Here is a 19,185-nt window from a genome sequence, read left to right as displayed (position 1 = left end):
TTTCTTCTCTTTCTCCCTATGTCTTCCTCTCTTTGAGTCACACGCAGTATCTTTCCTTTCTTCTTTCCTCCCTCCCTTCCTTCTTCTCTTTCTCTTTCCCTATATTTTTCTTTCTCTTTCCTTTTCTCTTTTCCTCTCTTTTTCTCTATCTCACACACTATTTTCCTCTCTTCTTTCCTCCTTCCATTTTTCCTTTCTTCCCTTTCTCTTTCCCTGTCTTTCTTACACACACACACACACACACACACACACACACACACACACACACACACACCCTTATTTCACATATTTTTAGAAATAGAGAAAGGTTGCCATTCTCTTATTAGTATGAGGCGTATTTGATGAGAAATAATATCCTATCTGGTTTTCATTTTAAAAATTCGAGAGGAGGTGTCAGGGAGGTAGTTTGATGCAGAGGGCCTGGGTTCAGAAGTTGACCAGTCTTAAAATGAAGGGCTTGGACTCCATGACCTAAGGTCCCTTCCAGATCTGGAGCTATGACTTTATCACTGTGCCCTACAATGAGAAGTCCGCTGGACTTGGAGTCAGCTGGTTTTGAGTTCTGGCTCTTGATGCCAGCCATGGCCACAACTGGCAAATCACTTCTGTCCTGTGAACCTTTTGGTTTCCTCTTGAAGAAATAGGGACCATGAGCACCAATTCCCCCATCTCACAGGTGTAACCAGAGTCAACCGAGCAAGAAGTAGCAGTCAGGATCTGTACGCAGGTCTTACTACTCCAAATCTGGTGTCCATTTCCCTTTATTCTACCCTCCTCATGGTATCATAAAGAAAACATTTGTAAACTTTAAAAAATAAACTTGCTGTCTTTTACTTCTCCAATACTAAATTTCTACATTTATACCTTTTCCCCTCCTTTCCCAGAAAATCATCCCTTGTTGCCATTCTTTTTTTACTGTTATGCATATGCATTCATTTTTAAAAAATCATTTTTGTATTAATGGCAAACTATTCCTTATAATGAAGATTTTTTTTTAAAAGAAGAGAAAAATAATTCAAAATCAGTTGATACACTGAAAGCCCCCTGATATTATATGTGGCTCCCTTCTCTCCCCAGACCTCCAGCCTCTGCAAAGGAGTAGGAGTAAGTTTTCTTTTCTTTAGAGGCAAGCTGTTTCTGTAAGCCATTGATGGTCATTGAAATGTAGAGCTGTTCTTCCTTATGATTGTTTTATGCTCCATGTTCATTCCCTTAGTCATCAGGGGCTAGCTTCCTGCTAGGCTGAAGTCTCCTTCCGCACTCTATCCTGCCATGCTTGTTTTGCACACTTCCATAATTTCCCTGGTGGCCCCGGGTCCTTTTCCTCTTATTCTCTGGCACTCCTGCTCCCTCCCTTAGGGTGATGGGGGAGGAGGTGACCTCAGCACCATCCTCTTGGGCTGGATTGGGGGACAGCAAGGGTTTCTCAGCATCCTGTCCCAGGATGAGAGCCCTGGCTCCAGAATCATCCCCCTTGCCTAAGATAGCTAATGTCACTGAAGGAGGACTGTCCCCACCCCACCCCACCCCCTTTGTCCCGAGGGATGCTGCCTGGCCTGGTCTTGGCCATTCGGCCTGCCCTGGGTCCTTCCTCAAGATAGATGTGTTTTTTGTCGTTGTTTCAGGAGTGCAAGGTCAGGAAGAGCTTCAGGTGCTGCAGCCCAAAGACCACGTGTCCGTGGCTGAGGGTGAGACCGTGGTACTGAACTGCACGGTGCCTGGAATACCTCCTCCCGGGCCTGTGAGGTGGTTCAAGGGAAAGGAGCCCCAGAGGCAGGAGATCTACAACTTCAAAGGAAGCTCCCACCCACGGATTAAGCCTGCTGCCTTGCGCCCCAGCAACTGGGACTTCTCCATCAGCATCAGCCACATCACTCCGGAGGACTCGGGCACCTATTACTGCGTGAAGTTCAAAAGAAATTTCCAGGACTCTGACACAGAGCTTAAGTCTGGAGGGGGCACCATGCTTTCTGTGACAGGTGAGTACGGCCTGCTGGCCTGGGTGTCAACGGGCACCCTCTGTGTGCAGGAATTTGGTTGTGCAGTGAAAGAAGAAAAGTTGAGAGAAAAATGAAGGAGCAGGAAGGGGAGGATCTTCTGTGAGCCAGGGAGCTGCTCTTTCAGCCTGGGCTCACCCCCAGGGCTGCTTAGAACCCCTTGCCCAACCCGGAACCCGGCTGTTTTGCCCATTTGTTTTCCATTGTCCCAGTATTTCAGAAGTGATTCACCTTGGAAATCTGCTGCCTGGAGAGGAGACTGCCTCGGAGCTAAGCCCGACTGTTGTCTAGGCTTTGGTCAGAAGGGTCCTTACGGGCATGGGGCCCAAAGTTCTCATTTAACAGAGTAGGAAATTCAAGCAGGCCCAGGGGTGAAGGGGCGTGGCCAGGGATGCCCAGGTGGTAAGTGTCAGAGGCTTCCTCACTTCATATCTCGTGACATTTCCAGGGCACAGCACTGGCAGCTTCCTGTGAGTCCTCCTTTGGGTTCTTTAACCCCAGGTTTTTCAGTGGCTCCATCAATCATAAGTATTTTTTAAGCTTTAACTGTGTGTGCTAATAAGCATTGGGGACGTAGAGACAAAAACGACTCGGGAGGGTTAAGTGAGCCATTTGTAGTCATGGACAGCTCACGTGTGGTGATGATACCGGACTGTCCATCAGTTCTGTCAATGAATAAATCCTCAGCACCCAGCACAGCTCAATAAATGTGTATCAAATCCCGGTGAGTCAGTGAATATTTATTAAGTCACTACTATGTGCTAAGCTCAGTGATAGGTGCTGGAATTACAATAAAGTCGTTAAAAGACGGTCCTTATCCTTGAGGTCACACAGCTAATAAGTGTCTGAAAATGAGTTTGAACTCAGGCCTTCCTGATTCCAGGGCCAGAACTCTTTTCACCCTGCCACCTAGCTGGCCCAAGGGGCTCACATTCTAATGCAGGAGATAACATGGAGACAACTATGTAATGTAAGATATAAATATATATATATATATATATATATATATATATATATATATATATGTATAATATGTTATAATAAATAACATTAACTATTTTATACAATATTTATTTATATAATTATTATAATATTGAAAATATAATTTATCAATCTAAAATATTAACAATATATGTTTGATAGATGTTCTCATATGGTAAATGATGGCGACTAGAACCTAGGGGATTGTCTTCAGCTCAGCCAGAATCCTTCTCCATCCACCGACTCTTGTAGATATCTCTATTTCCAAATTTGTTCATCTTTCTGGAGGAAGTTGTGATGTGATAGAAAGAAAATTGGATTTGTCATTAAAAGATCTGAAGTCAAACACAGGCTCTGCTGCTTGCTACTTTGGTGACCTTCCCCTTTCTGGATCTCATTTTTCTTATCTATAAAATAAGACACTTAGATTAAGGTCCGTATTTCCAGCTCTAGATCCTATGAACTTATGTGTTAAGGCCCTTTCCAGCTTTGCTGTCTAGGGTACTTAGGTCCTTCCCAGCTCCAACATTCTTTGTTCTAATGTCACTTAGCTGTGACATTCTGTGTTCTAAGGATGCTTTCTTGCTGAATATATACACTTTCTGTAATACTGAAGTACTGGGGGCATTTTCACTGGTCTTTTTTGCAGAAACAAAACCTGCGTGTTACAACTAATAGGCTGGTGTAGACATAAGGTGCTGACTTGAGAACCGGGGGCAGAGGATGGTAGAATAGGGACATCCTCAACCTCCAAAAACATCCCCCAGGAAGCTTTTCCAATCTTGAGAATGTTTCCATCTAAATAGACTCCCGCATAACAACAAACACTCACTGTCCAAACACACAAAATGTGGCTGTATCAACCGGCAGAAATGTCACTGAGAATCTGTCGGAGCTCAGAAAAGTCTCCCTCCGTTCTGTAAATAGCAAACCCAAAAGGAGAGCATGTGATGTGGGCTTTGTTTCACCCAGTCCCTAGAGCAGCTCCCTGGTGGCTGCTACTGCTGCTGGGAGGTAGCTTTGTCTGTGGAAAGAGACCTACCTTGGTAACAGAGAGTTGGGATTCTGTCCAGCCTTGTGACTATGGGTAGTAGTAATAATAACTCTAATATCATAGATAGCTTAGGTCTATAAAACAATATGGTGTAGCAAGCATGGTATTATTGTCCCCATTTTACAGATGAGGAAACTGAGCCTGGGATCTTTCAGAAAGGAAATGTGGAACCTGAAAAAAATGATATTAATTTTTATTATGATAACTAACCATTATATAGCGCATACTGTGTGTCAGGCACTGTGCTGAATGCTTTACAAATATTATTTCATTTGATCTTCATCCCACAACCCTAGGGGGTAAGTCCTCTTATCATATACACATTTTATAGATGAACAAAGAAAGCTTCCCAACTACAAATCCAGCAAGTCTTTTCCTCTTTCCTTCTAAGTTTCCTTCTCTGTTGAAAGAGGAAGTTGAACTAAGTGATTTCTAAGGTCCCAACTTTAAATCCTAGATTTTATGATTGGATAATCTTCAGTGACCATTCCAACTCTTTACACTCTGGTGGTAAGCTTATTTTTTGGCCACTGAAGAAAAAAAGATTTCCAGTACTTCTAAGCCTGCCACTTTTCAATGAGCCTTACTTTCTCATATTTTGATTAAAAATAGATAATAAACAGATCTTAGAATCATAAAGAGATCATAGAATTGTAGAGCCAAGAGAGCCTTTCTAGAGACCCTTTTTTCCCATCTCCTCCCTTTATAGGTGGGGAAATGGGCCCTGGGAGAAGAGTGACAAATCACTGTCAGTGTCAGAACTGGGACCTGATCTTGACCTCCTGACTTCTGGACTAGACTAGTCCTGGGCATTTCATGAAAATTCAGATCTCTTCCTGTTATAAACGCTTACCCTATTGTTTTTAACAGTATATTTTACTTAAATGATTCCTTTCTTGGAGAATAAAAATTAATGGGATAATATAAACATAGGTAAGTGAAACTATAAGTGTGCTATAGTATGTTAAATATTTACAAAACTGGCTATAAAACAAGCGATTTATCTAAAACAAGGTAATAATTAACAGCTAAGCAATCCCAAGTTAGTCTTACTAACTTGGGCCAGTGTGGATAGAAATAAGCCACATGCCTGGAATCTCTAAGTATTAGTCCAAATTGACTAGACCTTTTCTTTGTTTTTCATTTTTAATAGCCATTATGTATCCTGACCAAGCGAGAAGTTCTGAAAGAACCCTTTGCTTTTGTCCTTTGTGCCCTTCCTCAAACTTGACCACGGCCTCCCTCATGGTTAGTGCAGGGTCACAGAACACAACCTTGTGGCAGCCGGTTTGTCCAATGGGATGCCCCAAGTATCTAGTGGACCTGCGGAAGGATTTGAGTTTAGATCTGGCGGCGGTGGACACCTCCCTCAGGCATGGTGGTGGGGCCTCTGGAGGCTCCATCATCAGTGTTCTTCTGGCTGACCAGCACCCCCTGGGGCTTTGCCTGCCCATTTCTGCCAGAAGCAGGAGGTTCTCAGAGCCAAGTCCCCTTGCTCATGACTGCCTGTGGCCATGGTTTTTGTGGCTCTCTTTGATTACCCTCAGAGAGGCCCTAGGCAAAGCCCCATTTGGTGGTGTTTGGGCCTTGATGAGCTTTTTGAGTAAATAGCAGTTGTGTCTGTTTTGGCCGAAAACCCTAAGGGTCGTCCTGTCACAGACTTTATTTTTCCCTTGGTAAAAGGCCATTCTCTGCCTCTTTTCTTAGCTGACCTTACTCACTGATTGGACATTGTCTCAATCAAACTAAGACCCTTTAGAGACCTCAGCTTAAAAAGGCCCAGGTCTCCCACTGCCTGCGGGCCATCTCCAGTGGCCCTGATCCTTATCTGGGCCCTGGGGGGAGGTGAGACTTCCCTCCTAAAGTTCACTTGCATGTCAGGTGATGAGACTGCTGAGGGGAGCCACTGGCACCAGATGTGGGGTTTGGTAGCAGCTCTCATGAAAGAACTCACAAGGCTTTCTCCTTGACAAAAGGTACATTTATTACGAGAAGAGGTTAGACAAAATGAAGAAATAGGCACAAGAGAGGTAAATGTGAAATAGAGTCGGGAGAACATACAATGAGCAAGGAATGGGAGTGTTCCCTGAGGTGGGAGTATATCATTGACTGGCAGGCTAAATCCTAAAAGGAACTCAGCACCCTAACAGACTTAGCTGTACCAAGGAGAAGGAGACTGAGACGTGGGGGAAAGGTGGGGGAAGGAGGAATAAAGCATGAGGCTTGAGAGAATGAGAGAAAGGAAAAAGATACCCGGCGGAGCTAACCCCAAAAGAGCTTAAGCAAAGATGGCAAAGGCCAGGGACAGGTTTGGCATCCTAACTCGGCTTTCTGATTGGACACAGCAAGGTGGGGTTAGCCAGGACCTCCCCAGGGCCGGGCCTGTTAGGCCCCGCCAGCCTCTCCCTGCATCCTCAGTGGTGGGCTCTCTCTGCCAGCCCCATCCAGGGCCCTCGCTGCCCTCTGCGAGAGTGAGGGACAGACGGCGCCTTTGGGAGCGCCCTCTTCTCTGGGCGCTCCCTTCGTCCTGGGTTTTGTGTCCTTTCTCTCCTGCTTCTCCTCCTCCCGTCCGGCTGCTCCTTCTCACCCCGTGTCTCCATCCCGGCCACTCCTCCCCCCACGGTGTCCCCAGGGCTTCTGCTCTGGGCCCTCTTCTCCTTCCACACTGTTTAGCTGGGTGATCTCATCAGTTCCCGTGGTTTCCATTATTATTTCTCTGCCGCTGACTCTCAGATTTATATATCCAGCCTTAATAATTCTTTCCTAAACTCTAATCATGCATCTCCAGCTGCCTGGAAATACCAAATTGGACGTCCCATAATGTCATAAGCTCAACATCCCCCAAACGGAACACGTTATTTTCCCTCTAAGACTTCCCCTTCCTGGCTTCCTTCTCCCCAGTCTTTCTCCCAGTCAGCCAGGCCCTCAGCTCACTCCTTTGCTCCTTTGCTTTCTCTCAGCCCTTTCTCCAGCTGTGGCCAAGTTTTATTGACTATTTTTAATGACACCTCTGGTGTGTCTCTTGTTCTGTGACATTGCTCCCCCCTGGGCAGGCCCTCGTGACCTCATACCTGGGCTGTGGCGGCAGCCTCCTGGCTGGTGCTCAGAGGCTCTCACCCTTCCAGTCTGTCATTCAGGCAGCTGTCAGATGCACCTCCCGGAGGTGTGGAGCTCACCAGGAAATCCCTCCTTCAGTAAATTCCAGTGACTCTCTGTTCTCTCCTGAATCACATTTTAAATCCTCTGTTTGGTTTTTAAAGCCCTTCATCCCCTGTCCCGTCTAACACTGCAGTCATCTTACAGTTTACCCCCCATTCTCCCTTCCTCCATCATGTACTCTGCCAGCCAATGACGCCGCCTTGTTACTCCTTACAAAAGACACTCCTGACTGGGCATGTTCACGAATTATCCCCGCAACTCTCTGCCTCCTCACCTCCGCCTTCCAGCTGCCTTCGTCCGCTACCCGAAGCCTTTCCAGGACCCGCTAGATGCTGTTTTCCCTCCTGTTACCTCCAGTTGACTCTGAATGTATCTTGTTTGGGCCTAGTTTTTTCTTGTTGATTCTCCCATCAGTGTGACCACCTGGAGAGAAAGAACTGGGTTTTGCCTTTCTTTGTATCCCTAGCTCTTAACATGGTGCCAGGCACAAACTAGGGATACAGAGAACATATATGTGTATGTATAGATATAGCTAGATAGAGATAAAGAGATAGAGCTAGGTAGAGAGATAGATAGAGCTAGAACTATAGCTAGATAGATGTGTTTGTGTGGGCGTGGTTTTGTGGGAGGTAATTGGGGTTAAGTGACTTGCCCAGGGTCACATAGTAAGTCAATCTGAAGTTGAATTTGAACTCAGGTCCTCCTGACTCTGGGCCAGAGTTCTATCTACTGCATCCCATTGACATACACTTTTTAAGACATATGCTGAACATGAGATTACATGTAGTTTGTATATACTGTTATAGCTCACAATTTTATTTTTAAGTAGTCAGAGCTAAGTGACTTGCCCAGGGTTACACAACTAGTAAGTGTCTAAGGCTGAATTTGAACTCAGGTCCTCTGGACTCCAGGGCGGGCTCTCTATCCACTGTGCCACCTAGTTGCCCCCACAGTCCACAATTCTAATTGTTCATGTTTCGACACCATGCTATGCTTTACCAAGCACTTTACTCACAATAACCTGTGGAGGTCAGTAGTTCATATATTATTAATAGTCCCCATTTTACAGATGAGGAAATTGAAGTTAAGAGAGTGGAAATTGCCACATAGCTCATTTAATTGATGGATCTGGGATTCAAATTCAGATCTTTGACAAAAGTTCATGGATCTTTTTTTTTTTTTTTTTACCATGTATTATACTGTGTTTAAAGCTAATAGGAAACTCTTTCCCAACCTCCCAGTTTTAGTGGTAGAAAGATCAGGAGAGCTTGGCTGGCTTGATGAGGTTAAAGTTTGCCATCATTGTTTAAGATTATTACTTCTCCATGGGAGGCAGAGAGGACTTTGATTATGTGTCATAGATAGGGGAAAGAATATCCCCCTGAGTGATTGATAGTTTAATTGGGTTGAGTTATTATAGCTTTGAGCTACGAAGGCCCATGAAGCGGAGTAGACAGACTGCTTTGAGGACCCTGAGACAGAGCAGCTCCAGGGTGTGGTGGGGGACAAAGCCTGTGTAAGACTACTTAGTCCAACCTTAGCCCTTGGGAAGCAGCTGGTGAGAGGCCATTGGAGAAGGGACCAGGCTCCCTGTGCCCCAGGGAGGATAGAAGGAATCTTATGGCCTCCCACGGCCTGGGAGGCTGCAGCCTCCCCTACAGTGAGGAGCTGAGAGGACCGGGCCCAGTTCTGGGTGAGTGCCAGGTGGCTAAGCCAGCCTCTAGGTGAGAAAAGGAGAAACCCTGGGGTTCCAGTACCCCACCTGCGCTGCTCTGGCCATGACTCCCCGGCTGCCCTGGGGCATTTCCCCCTGCAGGGGGGACTTTGGAGCTGAAAACCTGCATCATTGCTTGGATGGGAATGTGGGCTCTGAAGGGAAGCAGCGTTTTGGTTTTTGGCTTGTTTTTCTTCTCTGATCAGCACTGGAACTTTGACCTGGTCTGTACCAGCCTGGGGCAAATTCTGCCCTCTGTAGGCAGCCCCCTTCTCCTATGGGCTAACTGCAATGATGCCAGGTGTATACCCGGTCAGCTTTAGCCCACCCTGGCTCAAGGCCACATGGGCAGCTGGATGCTTGGTGGTTGTCCCTGGTTCTGAGAACCAAAATGACCTCACTGTGTTGGATCGAGGTGCAGTGTGTCCAGCTGCGGCTGATCAGACCAATATGGCTCAGAAGGCTCTACTACAGGTGGGCACAAATAGTCTGTGTTATAGGAATGCACCACCACACTCAGCAAGAACTGGGTTTTTTTTTTTTGTTTTTTTTTTTTTTTTTTATTGTTAATGGGCTCCTGTTTGAATTAGTTTTGCATTTTCTGTAGCGTGAAATCAAATATACACAGACCTGGACGCTTGAAAGGAAGATAGTACTTTTTAAACCTATATCTAGAAGACCTAGACATGTTCTGAGATTTCCAGGAAAATTGGTGGTTGAATAAACCTATAAATAAATAAATAGTCTAAACAAATAAAAACAAATAAATAAATAAGCCAGGAAACCAAAGACATGATTTTGTGAGAAGCCCCAGTGGGTTACCTACAGATGGAGAAACTGAGGCCTTACCTTCTACAACCATGTGCAGATTTCCGCCATCCAAAATGACCCTTCACTTAACCCTCCCATCCCTTCAAGCTATTGTCTTTCTTCCTTTCTCAGTGTTTCCGCTTTCTTACCTTCCAGTCATTTTTCAATTCCTTGCCATCTGGCTCCACCCACCCATCTTGCCCCCAGATGAAATTGGTTTTTCCAAGGTTATATATGTTTTTTTCATTGTTATATTCAATAGCAAAAAAAAGTCAATACATAATTACATGTATCCAATGACCTTTCCTTAGTGCTCTTTCTTCTTAACCTCTCCGACACTGTTGATCCATTTTCTGCTTCTGTGGCTGCTGGGATACTGCTGTCTTTGTTCTCCTCCTGCGTATGTGACCACTTCTTCTCATTTTCCTTTTCTGAGCCATCCTCTATTTACCACCCTCATAGCCTTAGAGTTCTGACTTGGGACCTCAGCTTTCTATTCTTTGGTAATATCACCAACTCCCATGGTTCAATTAAAAATTACTCTGAAACCTATTTAACCAACTCTAATCTTGCTACTGAACTCTAGCCCTGTATTCACCAACTGCCAGCTGGGCTTCTTCCCCTGGAAGGATCCCATCACCATCTCAAACTTAATACATCTAAAAATAAAACTCATAATTTTACCCAAACTCATCCCTCTTCCAAATGGGCCTATTTCTGTTAAAGGAAGCATCACCCCGCCAATCACATTTGCAACCTCATAACCTCATGCTTGATTTTCTCTTTTCCTTTGCCACTAGCACAATTCAAAAGCATCAATTCCGTAGCACTCAGCTTTCCTTATAATCCAATCCTCCCTGCCATACATTGCTACTGGAAAGACCAAAACTTTGACGTAGAAGAACCTTTGTCAGCAATGTGATATCTCTGTCTTTTAGTATGCTGTCCAGATTTGCCATCTGCAGTGATCTTTGAGCCCAACTATACAAAATCTGACACTTCTTTCATTCCTTCTCCCTCTGTTTGCCAGGAAATGATGAGACCATATGGGACTTAGTTTTTTTTTTTTTTTTTTTTTTTTAATGTTAAGCTTCAAGCCAGCTTTTATACTCTTCATCTTTTACCTTTACAAAAAGGCTTTTTAATTCTTCTTTACTTTCTGTCATCAGACTGGTATCATCTGCATATCTGAGATTATTAATATTTCTCTCATCAAACTTAATTCTGACATTTGATTCATCCAGCTTCACATTTCGCATGATGTCACCTTATTTACTTAGCTTATATTCAGAGTACAATATACAAATTATCATACTCCTATTCCAGTCTTAAGCCAATCAGTTGTTCCATGTTTGGTTCTAACTGTTGCTTCTTGGCCCACATATTACTCAGGATATAAACAAGATGGTTTGGTACTCCCATCTCTTAGAGAACTTGCCCATTTTGTTGTGAGCCCCCTAATCAAAGGCTTTAGTATAGTCAGTGAAGCAGAAGTAAATGTTTCTTGGAAACTTTCTTTCTCCATGATCCAGCAAATGTTGACAATTTGGTCTCTAGTTCCTCTGCCTCTTCAAAAACCGCCTTCTCTTCTTGTAATTCTTAGTTCACATATTGCTAAATTGCAGAATCTTGAGCATAGCCTTGCTGGACTGAGAAGTGAGTGCAATTGTTCAATAATTTGAACATTATTTGTCATTGCTTTTCTACTCATGAGCTTTCCAAATATGCCAGTTTATAGAGTGCAGCACTTTAACAGTCTCATCTTTTAGGATTTTAAATAGCTTCACTAGAACTCTGTCACCTCCACTAACTTTATTGCTAGAAGTGCTGCCTAAGGTCTACTTGACTTCATTGTCCAGGATGTCTGGCTCTCATCTGTTACAAGTTATTTTGGTTGTCAGTGATGTTAAGATCTTTCTTGAATTATTCTTTTGTGTATGCTTATTCCCTCTTCTTAATTTTTTCTGCTTCTTTTAGTCCCTAACCTTCTTGTTCTTTTATCATGCTCATTTTGCATGAAATGTTCCCTTGATAGCTCTAATTTTCTTGAAGAGATCCTTTCTTTCCCATTGTATTGTTTTCTCTATTTCTTTGCATTGTTCACTTAAGAAAATCTTCTCTCCTTGCTCTTCTCTAGAATTTTGCTTTCAGTTGAATAGTCTTTTCCTTTCTTCTTTCCTTTTCCCATTCCTTCTTTCTTCAGCTATTTGTAAAGTCTTATCAGACAACCATTTGGGGGGGTTTTGCTCTTCTTTTTCTTTGGAATGTTTTTTGTTGTTGCTTTGTGTACAGTATTGTGAACAGTATATTGTCCATAGTTCTTCAGGCACTCTACTACTTTATATTCACAAGGGATATTATTTAGATCATAATTAGGTAGTCTAATGGTTTTCCCTACTTTTTTCAACTTAAGTATGAACTTTGCAGTAAAAATCTCATGATCTGAGCCACATTCAGGTTCATGCCTTGTTTTAAGTAGTTGAGGAGAGCTTTTCCACCTTTGGCTACAAAGTATATAATTGATATTTTTGACATTGATCATCTAGTGATGTCCATGAATCTACAGATTCATCTTTTGGGTTGTTGAAAAGAGTGTTTGCTATGACCAGCTAACTTACAAACCTTGATTACTTTCTGCCTTGTTTTATTTTGTATTTCAAGACCAAACTTGCCTGTTACTACAATGATTTTTTAATTTCCTATTTTAACTTCCAGTCCTCTATTATGAATGTGACATATTTCTTGACGGTAGTTCTAGAAGATGTTGTGGGTCTTCATACACTTGCCAACTTTGGTCTTTCCCTATCAGTGATTGGAGCATAGACTAGTATCATTGTGATGTTGAATGGTTTGTCTTGGATTCAAGCAGATACCATTTTATTGTTTTTGAGGTTATACCCCAGTACTGCTTTTCCCACTCTTTTATTCAAGGATGTGCTCCATTTTTCTAAGGGATTCTTGCCCACAACAGTAAATGTAATGATCACTTGATTTCAGTTCGCTCATTTCCATCTAAGTAAGATGTCAGTGTTTAACTTTCCATCTGCTGTTTGACCACATCCAGCCAGTAAGATCATCAATCTTGCACTCCTGGTTCCTATGCACTGTTGCTGTTTGCAACACCAGACTTGCCTTTTATTACCTGATGCACCTGCAACTAAGCTTCCTTTCAGGCACTCCATTTTTTCTGGAGTGACTTGTAGTTGTCCTTCGCTTTTCCCCAGCAGAGTGTTGGACACCTTCTGATCTGAGGGGTTCAGCTTCTGTTGTCATATCTTTTATCATTTTAGTACTGTATGGGGTTTTCATTGAACATATAAGCCCTTCTGCCACAATGATTCGGGAAGGGTCCCTTAATCCAATCTCTTTCTTGTTTCCCCCTCTTCCCTCTCTCCTTTTCTCTTTTTTCTCCTGTTGAGTGAAATATATTTCTTTATTTAAGGTGTGTGCCTGTTTGTATTCTTCACTCAATTCCTTCCACCCTTTCCTCCTTTATATAAACCTTTAATTGTATACCCTAATGATGAGATTAATTTCCTTATCCTTTCTCTCTCTTTCCTCAGGCTCTAGTGTATTTTTCCCCTCCCTTTCTATTCATTTTTAAAAGATCATCAAACAAACATTCCCAGGTACTCTCTCTAATTATACTCACCCAACAAACTCCAGTTATGACAAGATTTTAAGATGATATTTGTATCATCTCCCCATATGAAGGTATAAAGTTAACCTCATTTAGTCTCTTAAAATTATTCATTAATGTTTACCTTTTTATATGTCGACTTGTTCACACTTTAAAGTTTCTACTTATTTTTGGTCTTTTCATCGAGAATGTTTAAAGTCTTCTGTTTCATTAAGGGTCAATTTTTGTCCCTTCTAAGATTATGCTCAGTTTTGCTGAGCATATCCTATGTGTCTTCTGGAATACTCTATTCTGATTTCTACTTTCCTTTGAAGAGATGACTACTAAATCATATGTGATACTGACTATAGCTTCTCAGTACTTAGATGCTTTAAATATTTTGGCTGCGATGTTCCTGTGAGTTTTCATTTTGGTGTTTCGTTCAGGAGGTGTCTAGTAGATTCTATTTTCTTTTTTACACTGTGTCTAAGAGATCTGGGCAGTCTTCTCTTTATGATTTCTTGAAATCTGTTTTCTAGGTTCTTTTTTGGTCATGGCTTTCAAATTAGCCTTAATCTATTTTTTAGGCCAGTTGTTTTTGCTATGAGATACATTTTCTCCCAGCCTTTCACTTTGTTTTAATATGTCTTCTAGCCTTATAGAGTTGTCATCTTCCATGTGTTCTATTTTAATTTCCAGGAATTTGTTGTTTGGACAAAGTTTTGTATCTCTTGTGCCAATTTGTTAATTCCCTTTCCAAATCTTTCTTCCAAAGCCCTCATTCCTTTTTTTCCTTTTGAGTGCTCTCATTTTACTTATAAACATTTTTGAAACTATTTTTTAACTCTTTCTCTGAATTTCTCCCAGAAATTTCAGTTGCCCTTGGGCTCAAGCCCTATTTTTCTTTGAGGCATTGCTTATAGATGTTTTAGAATCATTCTGTTCTTCATGATTTGTGCCTCCCCAACATCATAACAGCTTTTAATGGCCAGATTCCTTTTTTGCTTGCTCATTCTTCCAGCCTACTTCCCATACTCAGACTTTTTTTAGGGTTGCTCTTCATATTTTTGTAAGTGATGGCTACACTGCCTTGTTTCCCCTAACTTTCTGTGGCTACTTTCTTGGAATATTGAGTGTTGTTTTTCCAGGATGTAAAGGTTAGCCCAGACTGAGAGTTTTCATGTTTTCAGTGCTCCCCAAATGGTCAGGTCCAGCACAAAGTCTGATCAATACTCTCCTGGTCTAAACTCTGCAATATTCTAGTTTGGTTTGGGTTTGAGCAACACATCTGTTGTCTTGCCCTGTGGGAGTACCAGTAGACTACTTCTGGACTCAACCATCATCAATTAGGTAAAAAGTACTGCTGATTCAGAGGGACAGAACTGTGGGATCCCGTTGCAGGCTGGGCTGGAAGCTGGACTTTATTTCTGGGGTCGGAGCCACAGAGCTATTTCTTGTTTCTAAACTTGTTTCGTACTTAGCAGCCAGCCTAGGGCCCCTGACCAGGGCTCATCCTGAAATGTCTGCCCTGGTTCTGTGACCTAAAAATGAGCAGTGAACTGCCAGTTAATGCCTATTTCTACCCAAACACAAGGTCAGGTTCTTTTATACTGAATCTGGGACCCCTTCCTGCCAGATACATGGTCTCTCCCTGCTAAATTCTTAGTATGGCCAGTCCTACTTAGCTTGACCCGGGCTCTAGTATCCACACATCTCCCTGTCTGTCTCATTTTACTGACCTGGACTAGAAGAATGATTCACTGCTTTTTTTCTTCTTGATTAAGTGTATTTGCTAGCTCTGTTTAGAGAATTTGTAGGATAGAGTTTAGCTATACTTTCCATTACCTTCCTTTGAACTACCATAGCCTCTGCCTTAGTTCAGGTTCTCCACACCTGATAGCTGGAGTGTTACTATAATGTTATTGATCTCTCCTCACTCCAAACCATCCCACACACAGTTGTCAAAATGATATCCTAAAATATACATCACCAAATCTCCCTATATACACACTCAGAATATCTGCATTACCTCTTTATTGCCTCTAGAATAAAATAGATCAACTTTTAATGCCCTCCACAATCTGATTTTCACCCATATTTCTAGTCTTTTATTATTGTGATTATCAATACTCCTTGTAATCACTATTCCAGGTAAAACTGATCTGTTAGCTGTTCCCTTTATATGATATTCCATGTCGTGCCCCTGTATCTTTGCACCAATAGTCCCCTTTTTTTGTGGATATTTATTCTTTCCCTCACCTTTTACTTAGAAAAATCTCAGGTTTCCTTTGAAGCAAAGCTCAGGAGCCATATCTTCACAAAAACTTAGCCAATCTCCTTGTTCTGAGTGTCCTCTTCCTCTTGAAATGTCTCTATTACTTTGTACGCACTCATGGGCACATATCGTATCTTTCCAGAAGGCAGAGAGAGTTTCATTTTTTTCTTTCTTTGTATCTCCAGTGCTTAAACACAGTGCTCTGTACGTACTAAACATTTTAATATTTGTTGAATTGAATTGATACAGCTTGCCCATGGTCACACCGAGAGTAAGCAGCAGAGCCAGAACTCAAACATATCATCCCTTGAATCTGTTGGAATTATCTTTCTAATTGTTGTCAGCCATATTTCTTCCCCTTAATAATTAAGATATTAAATCATCTTTACATACACCAGGATTTATTTTTCAAAGTTCTATGGATGGATGATATTGCTGTTAAACAAAATGCAGCCCTGTGATAAGTGAAGTGCAGTGGGCTGTTTAAACAACATTAGTAACTACATTCCAACTTACCCCCCTACATCCTCATCACTGTTATTGACATAGTGCTGACCATGCACCAGACACCATGGCAAATGCTTTACAACTATTTTTTTTAATAATAAATCTTTTTATTTTTAAAACATACACACGGATAATTTGACATTGACCTTTGCAGAATCTTGTATTCCAGATTTTCTCCTCCTTCTCCCCACCCTGACCCCCAGATAGCAAGCAATCCGATATATGTTAAACATGTACAACTATTATGACAACTTATGACAACCCTGGGAGGTAGATTAAGTGACTTATCCAGAAGTCCCCAGCTAGTTTGTATGTGAGACTAGATTTGAACTCAGGACATCCAGACTCTCCACGGAACCACCTTCCTGCCATGGTCCAGACCTCCTTAAAGTTCCTTGAAGAAAACATCCCTCCCTTCTTCTCTCAGTTTCTCTGGCTGTCCCCACTCCTGGAATTCTCTTTTCCCCATCTCTGCCTACTAGCTTCCCTGGCCTCCTTCAAATTCCAATTAAAATACCACTTACAGGAAGAACTTTCCACTTTCTTTTTCCAGTGCCTTCTCTGTTATTATTTATAATTCTTCCAGTATATGGGTTATTTGTACATAGTTATTTGCATATTGTCTCTCCCATTAGATAATAACTTCTTTGTATCTGTAGCACTTAGCACAGTGTCTGACACATAATAGGAGTCTAACAAATGATTATTGATTATTACCACTTATTGACTCTATGTGACCATGAATGGCTGACTTAACCTCTCTAGGTCTCAGCTTCTTTTTCTATAAAAATAGGAGTAATATCTGTCTTATAAACTTGATTATAAAGAATAAATAATTATATATGAAAACATTTTTAACAAAATGCCATGTAAATAAAAGATAAAATCATTGGTTCAATCACCATAACATTTATTAGGCACCTACTGTAAACAATTTTTTGTGTGTGATATTGGGGGAGATACATAGATAAATCAGTTTAATAGATACTTATTGAGTAAGTATTGGAGATTTTTAAAAGTTCCTGACCTTAGAGAGCTTACATTTTATTGGAGGAATACATAGATAAATGTATGCAAGGTGAGGAATAAAGGGGACAAAGGAGAAACCAGTCGAAGTATTCCAGGACAATTTGGTGAGGAGAACAATAATTAAATGGGGTGAGTTGAAGGGGGAGAGGCAGATGGGGGAAGGATTAGTGAAGGCTTCCCAAAGGAGATGGCAACTGATTGAAGACTTCAAGGCTTCAAGTATGTTCACCATTATCATCAAGGAGAAAGACTTGTGGATAGGCAAACAATTTATGAATAAATTATGAATTTATGGAAAGTTTCTCAGGTAAAAGTCTCTTATCTCAAATATATAAGAATACAAGTAATTCTTAATTGATAAATGGCCAAAGGATATGAACAGGCAGTTTTCCAAGTAAAGAAATCAGAACAATTTATAGTCATATAAAAAATGCTCTAAAAATCATTATTGATTAGAAAAATTCAAATTAGAACTACCTTGAGATATCATTTTATACCTATGAGATGGACTAAAATGATTGAAGAGGAAAGCAACAAATATTGAAGAAAATATGGAAAAATTGGGATACTAATTCACTGTGAACTGATCCAACCATTTTGGAGAATGATCTGGAATTATGCTAAAAAAAAAGTTATTAAACTGTCTGTACCCTTTGACTCAGTAATAATACTACTAGGTCTGTTTCCAAAGCTGATTAGGGAAAAAAGCAAAGAACCTATCTGTTCTAAAATATTTATAGCAGCTCTCTTTATGGCGGCAAAAAACTGAAAATTGCAGGAATGCTCATCAATTGGAAAATGTCTATACAAGTTGTGGTATATGATCGTGATGGAATACTACTGTGGTGTAAGAAATGACAAACTCATTGATTAGAGAAAAACATGGACAAATCTGCACAAAATAATGAAGAATTAAATGAGAATCAAGAGAACATTATATACAGCAATAACAATAACGTTTTCCGAACAACTTTGAGCAAGTCATTTTGGCTATTATAAATATCCAAATTAACTAGAAAGAACCTATGAAGGAAGGCATTGTCTACATCCAGAGAAAGATAGATAAATAGAAGTATATACAAAATAATTTTACATATATGTGTCTAATTGTAGCCAATGGGTGGTGGTCAGTAGGCAGTAGGTGGGAGTGAGGGGAAGGCAAAAAAAAAAAAAAAAAAAAAAAAAAAGGAAAGACAAAGAATTTCTGATTGATGCCTTTACTTTGAGATTAATTCCATTCTCTGGGCTTGGGAAAGTTGGGACCCATCTGTGATTCCTCTCAGGTACTAGTATTGGAGACTTCCTCAGTTCTGGGCCTTCTTGGTTTCCATTTGCAGAGGCGGCATCTGTTCCACTCTCTGTCTTCTCCCAGTGGCCATTAGTGCTGTGGGAAGTACCTCATACACTCTTCATGGTGAACTCTATGAACTAGGTCCTCAGGGAAGGTAAAAATCCGCCAGAGAGGAGGAGGAGGGCTTGGTGTCCTCCCAGAAAGGGAAGAGAATTTCTCTGATTGCTGAGAGGCTCTGATTGCTAAGCCTATTTTGTGCTTTCTGTTGCATCAAATAGAATCTGTCCTATATCTCATATCCTCTTTGCCAGAATGCTTACAGGAGAGCTTTCTGTTGTTTATGGGGGAAAACAGGCAAAGGCACAAATTATGAAGGTTACTATCGAGAGGCACCCTCAAAGTAAACCCTGTCCATCATGTCAGGGGACAAGGAGAGGTGAATCTCTGGAGTGGTGGAAGCTGTAGGTGTGGAGCTTGCAGCATGTTGGTACAGCTTGAATAGATGTAAGAATCATCTATGTAGAGAAAATAATTGAAGCCATGGGAATGACCAAAATTTATAAAGAGTGGGGAGAGAGACAGATAGACAGAAACAGAAAGAGACAGGGTGGGGAAGGAGAGACAGAGAGATCGGGAGAAAGAGGGAGAGACAGAGAGATCAGAAAAAGAGAGAGACAGAGACAGACAGACAGAGAGAGACAGAGAGGAGAGCAAGGAGAGAGAGAGACAGACAGAGACAGAGAGAGAGA

General features: G+C 41.6%; 1 protein-coding gene across 7 annotated transcripts in view; it reads left to right on the top strand.

The window, feature by feature from the left end:
* LOC141557653 (tyrosine-protein phosphatase non-receptor type substrate 1-like) overlaps positions 1-19,185 on the top strand; it is a 73,300-nt gene that overhangs the window by 18,534 nt on the left and 35,581 nt on the right. For all 7 annotated transcript variants that reach the window (XM_074293620.1, XM_074293617.1, XM_074293618.1 and 4 more), the window contains exon 3: positions 1,626-1,979. In XM_074293620.1, coding sequence (XP_074149721.1) covers positions 1,626-1,979 — 354 coding nt within the window. The remainder of the gene's footprint in view (positions 1-1,625; positions 1,980-19,185) is intronic.

The sequence above is a fragment of the Sminthopsis crassicaudata genome, chromosome 2 (genome assembly GCF_048593235.1).
Source record: "Sminthopsis crassicaudata isolate SCR6 chromosome 2, ASM4859323v1, whole genome shotgun sequence".
Taxonomy (NCBI): domain Eukaryota; kingdom Metazoa; phylum Chordata; class Mammalia; order Dasyuromorphia; family Dasyuridae; genus Sminthopsis; species Sminthopsis crassicaudata.
This window is presented reverse-complemented; position numbering and strand designations above follow the sequence as displayed.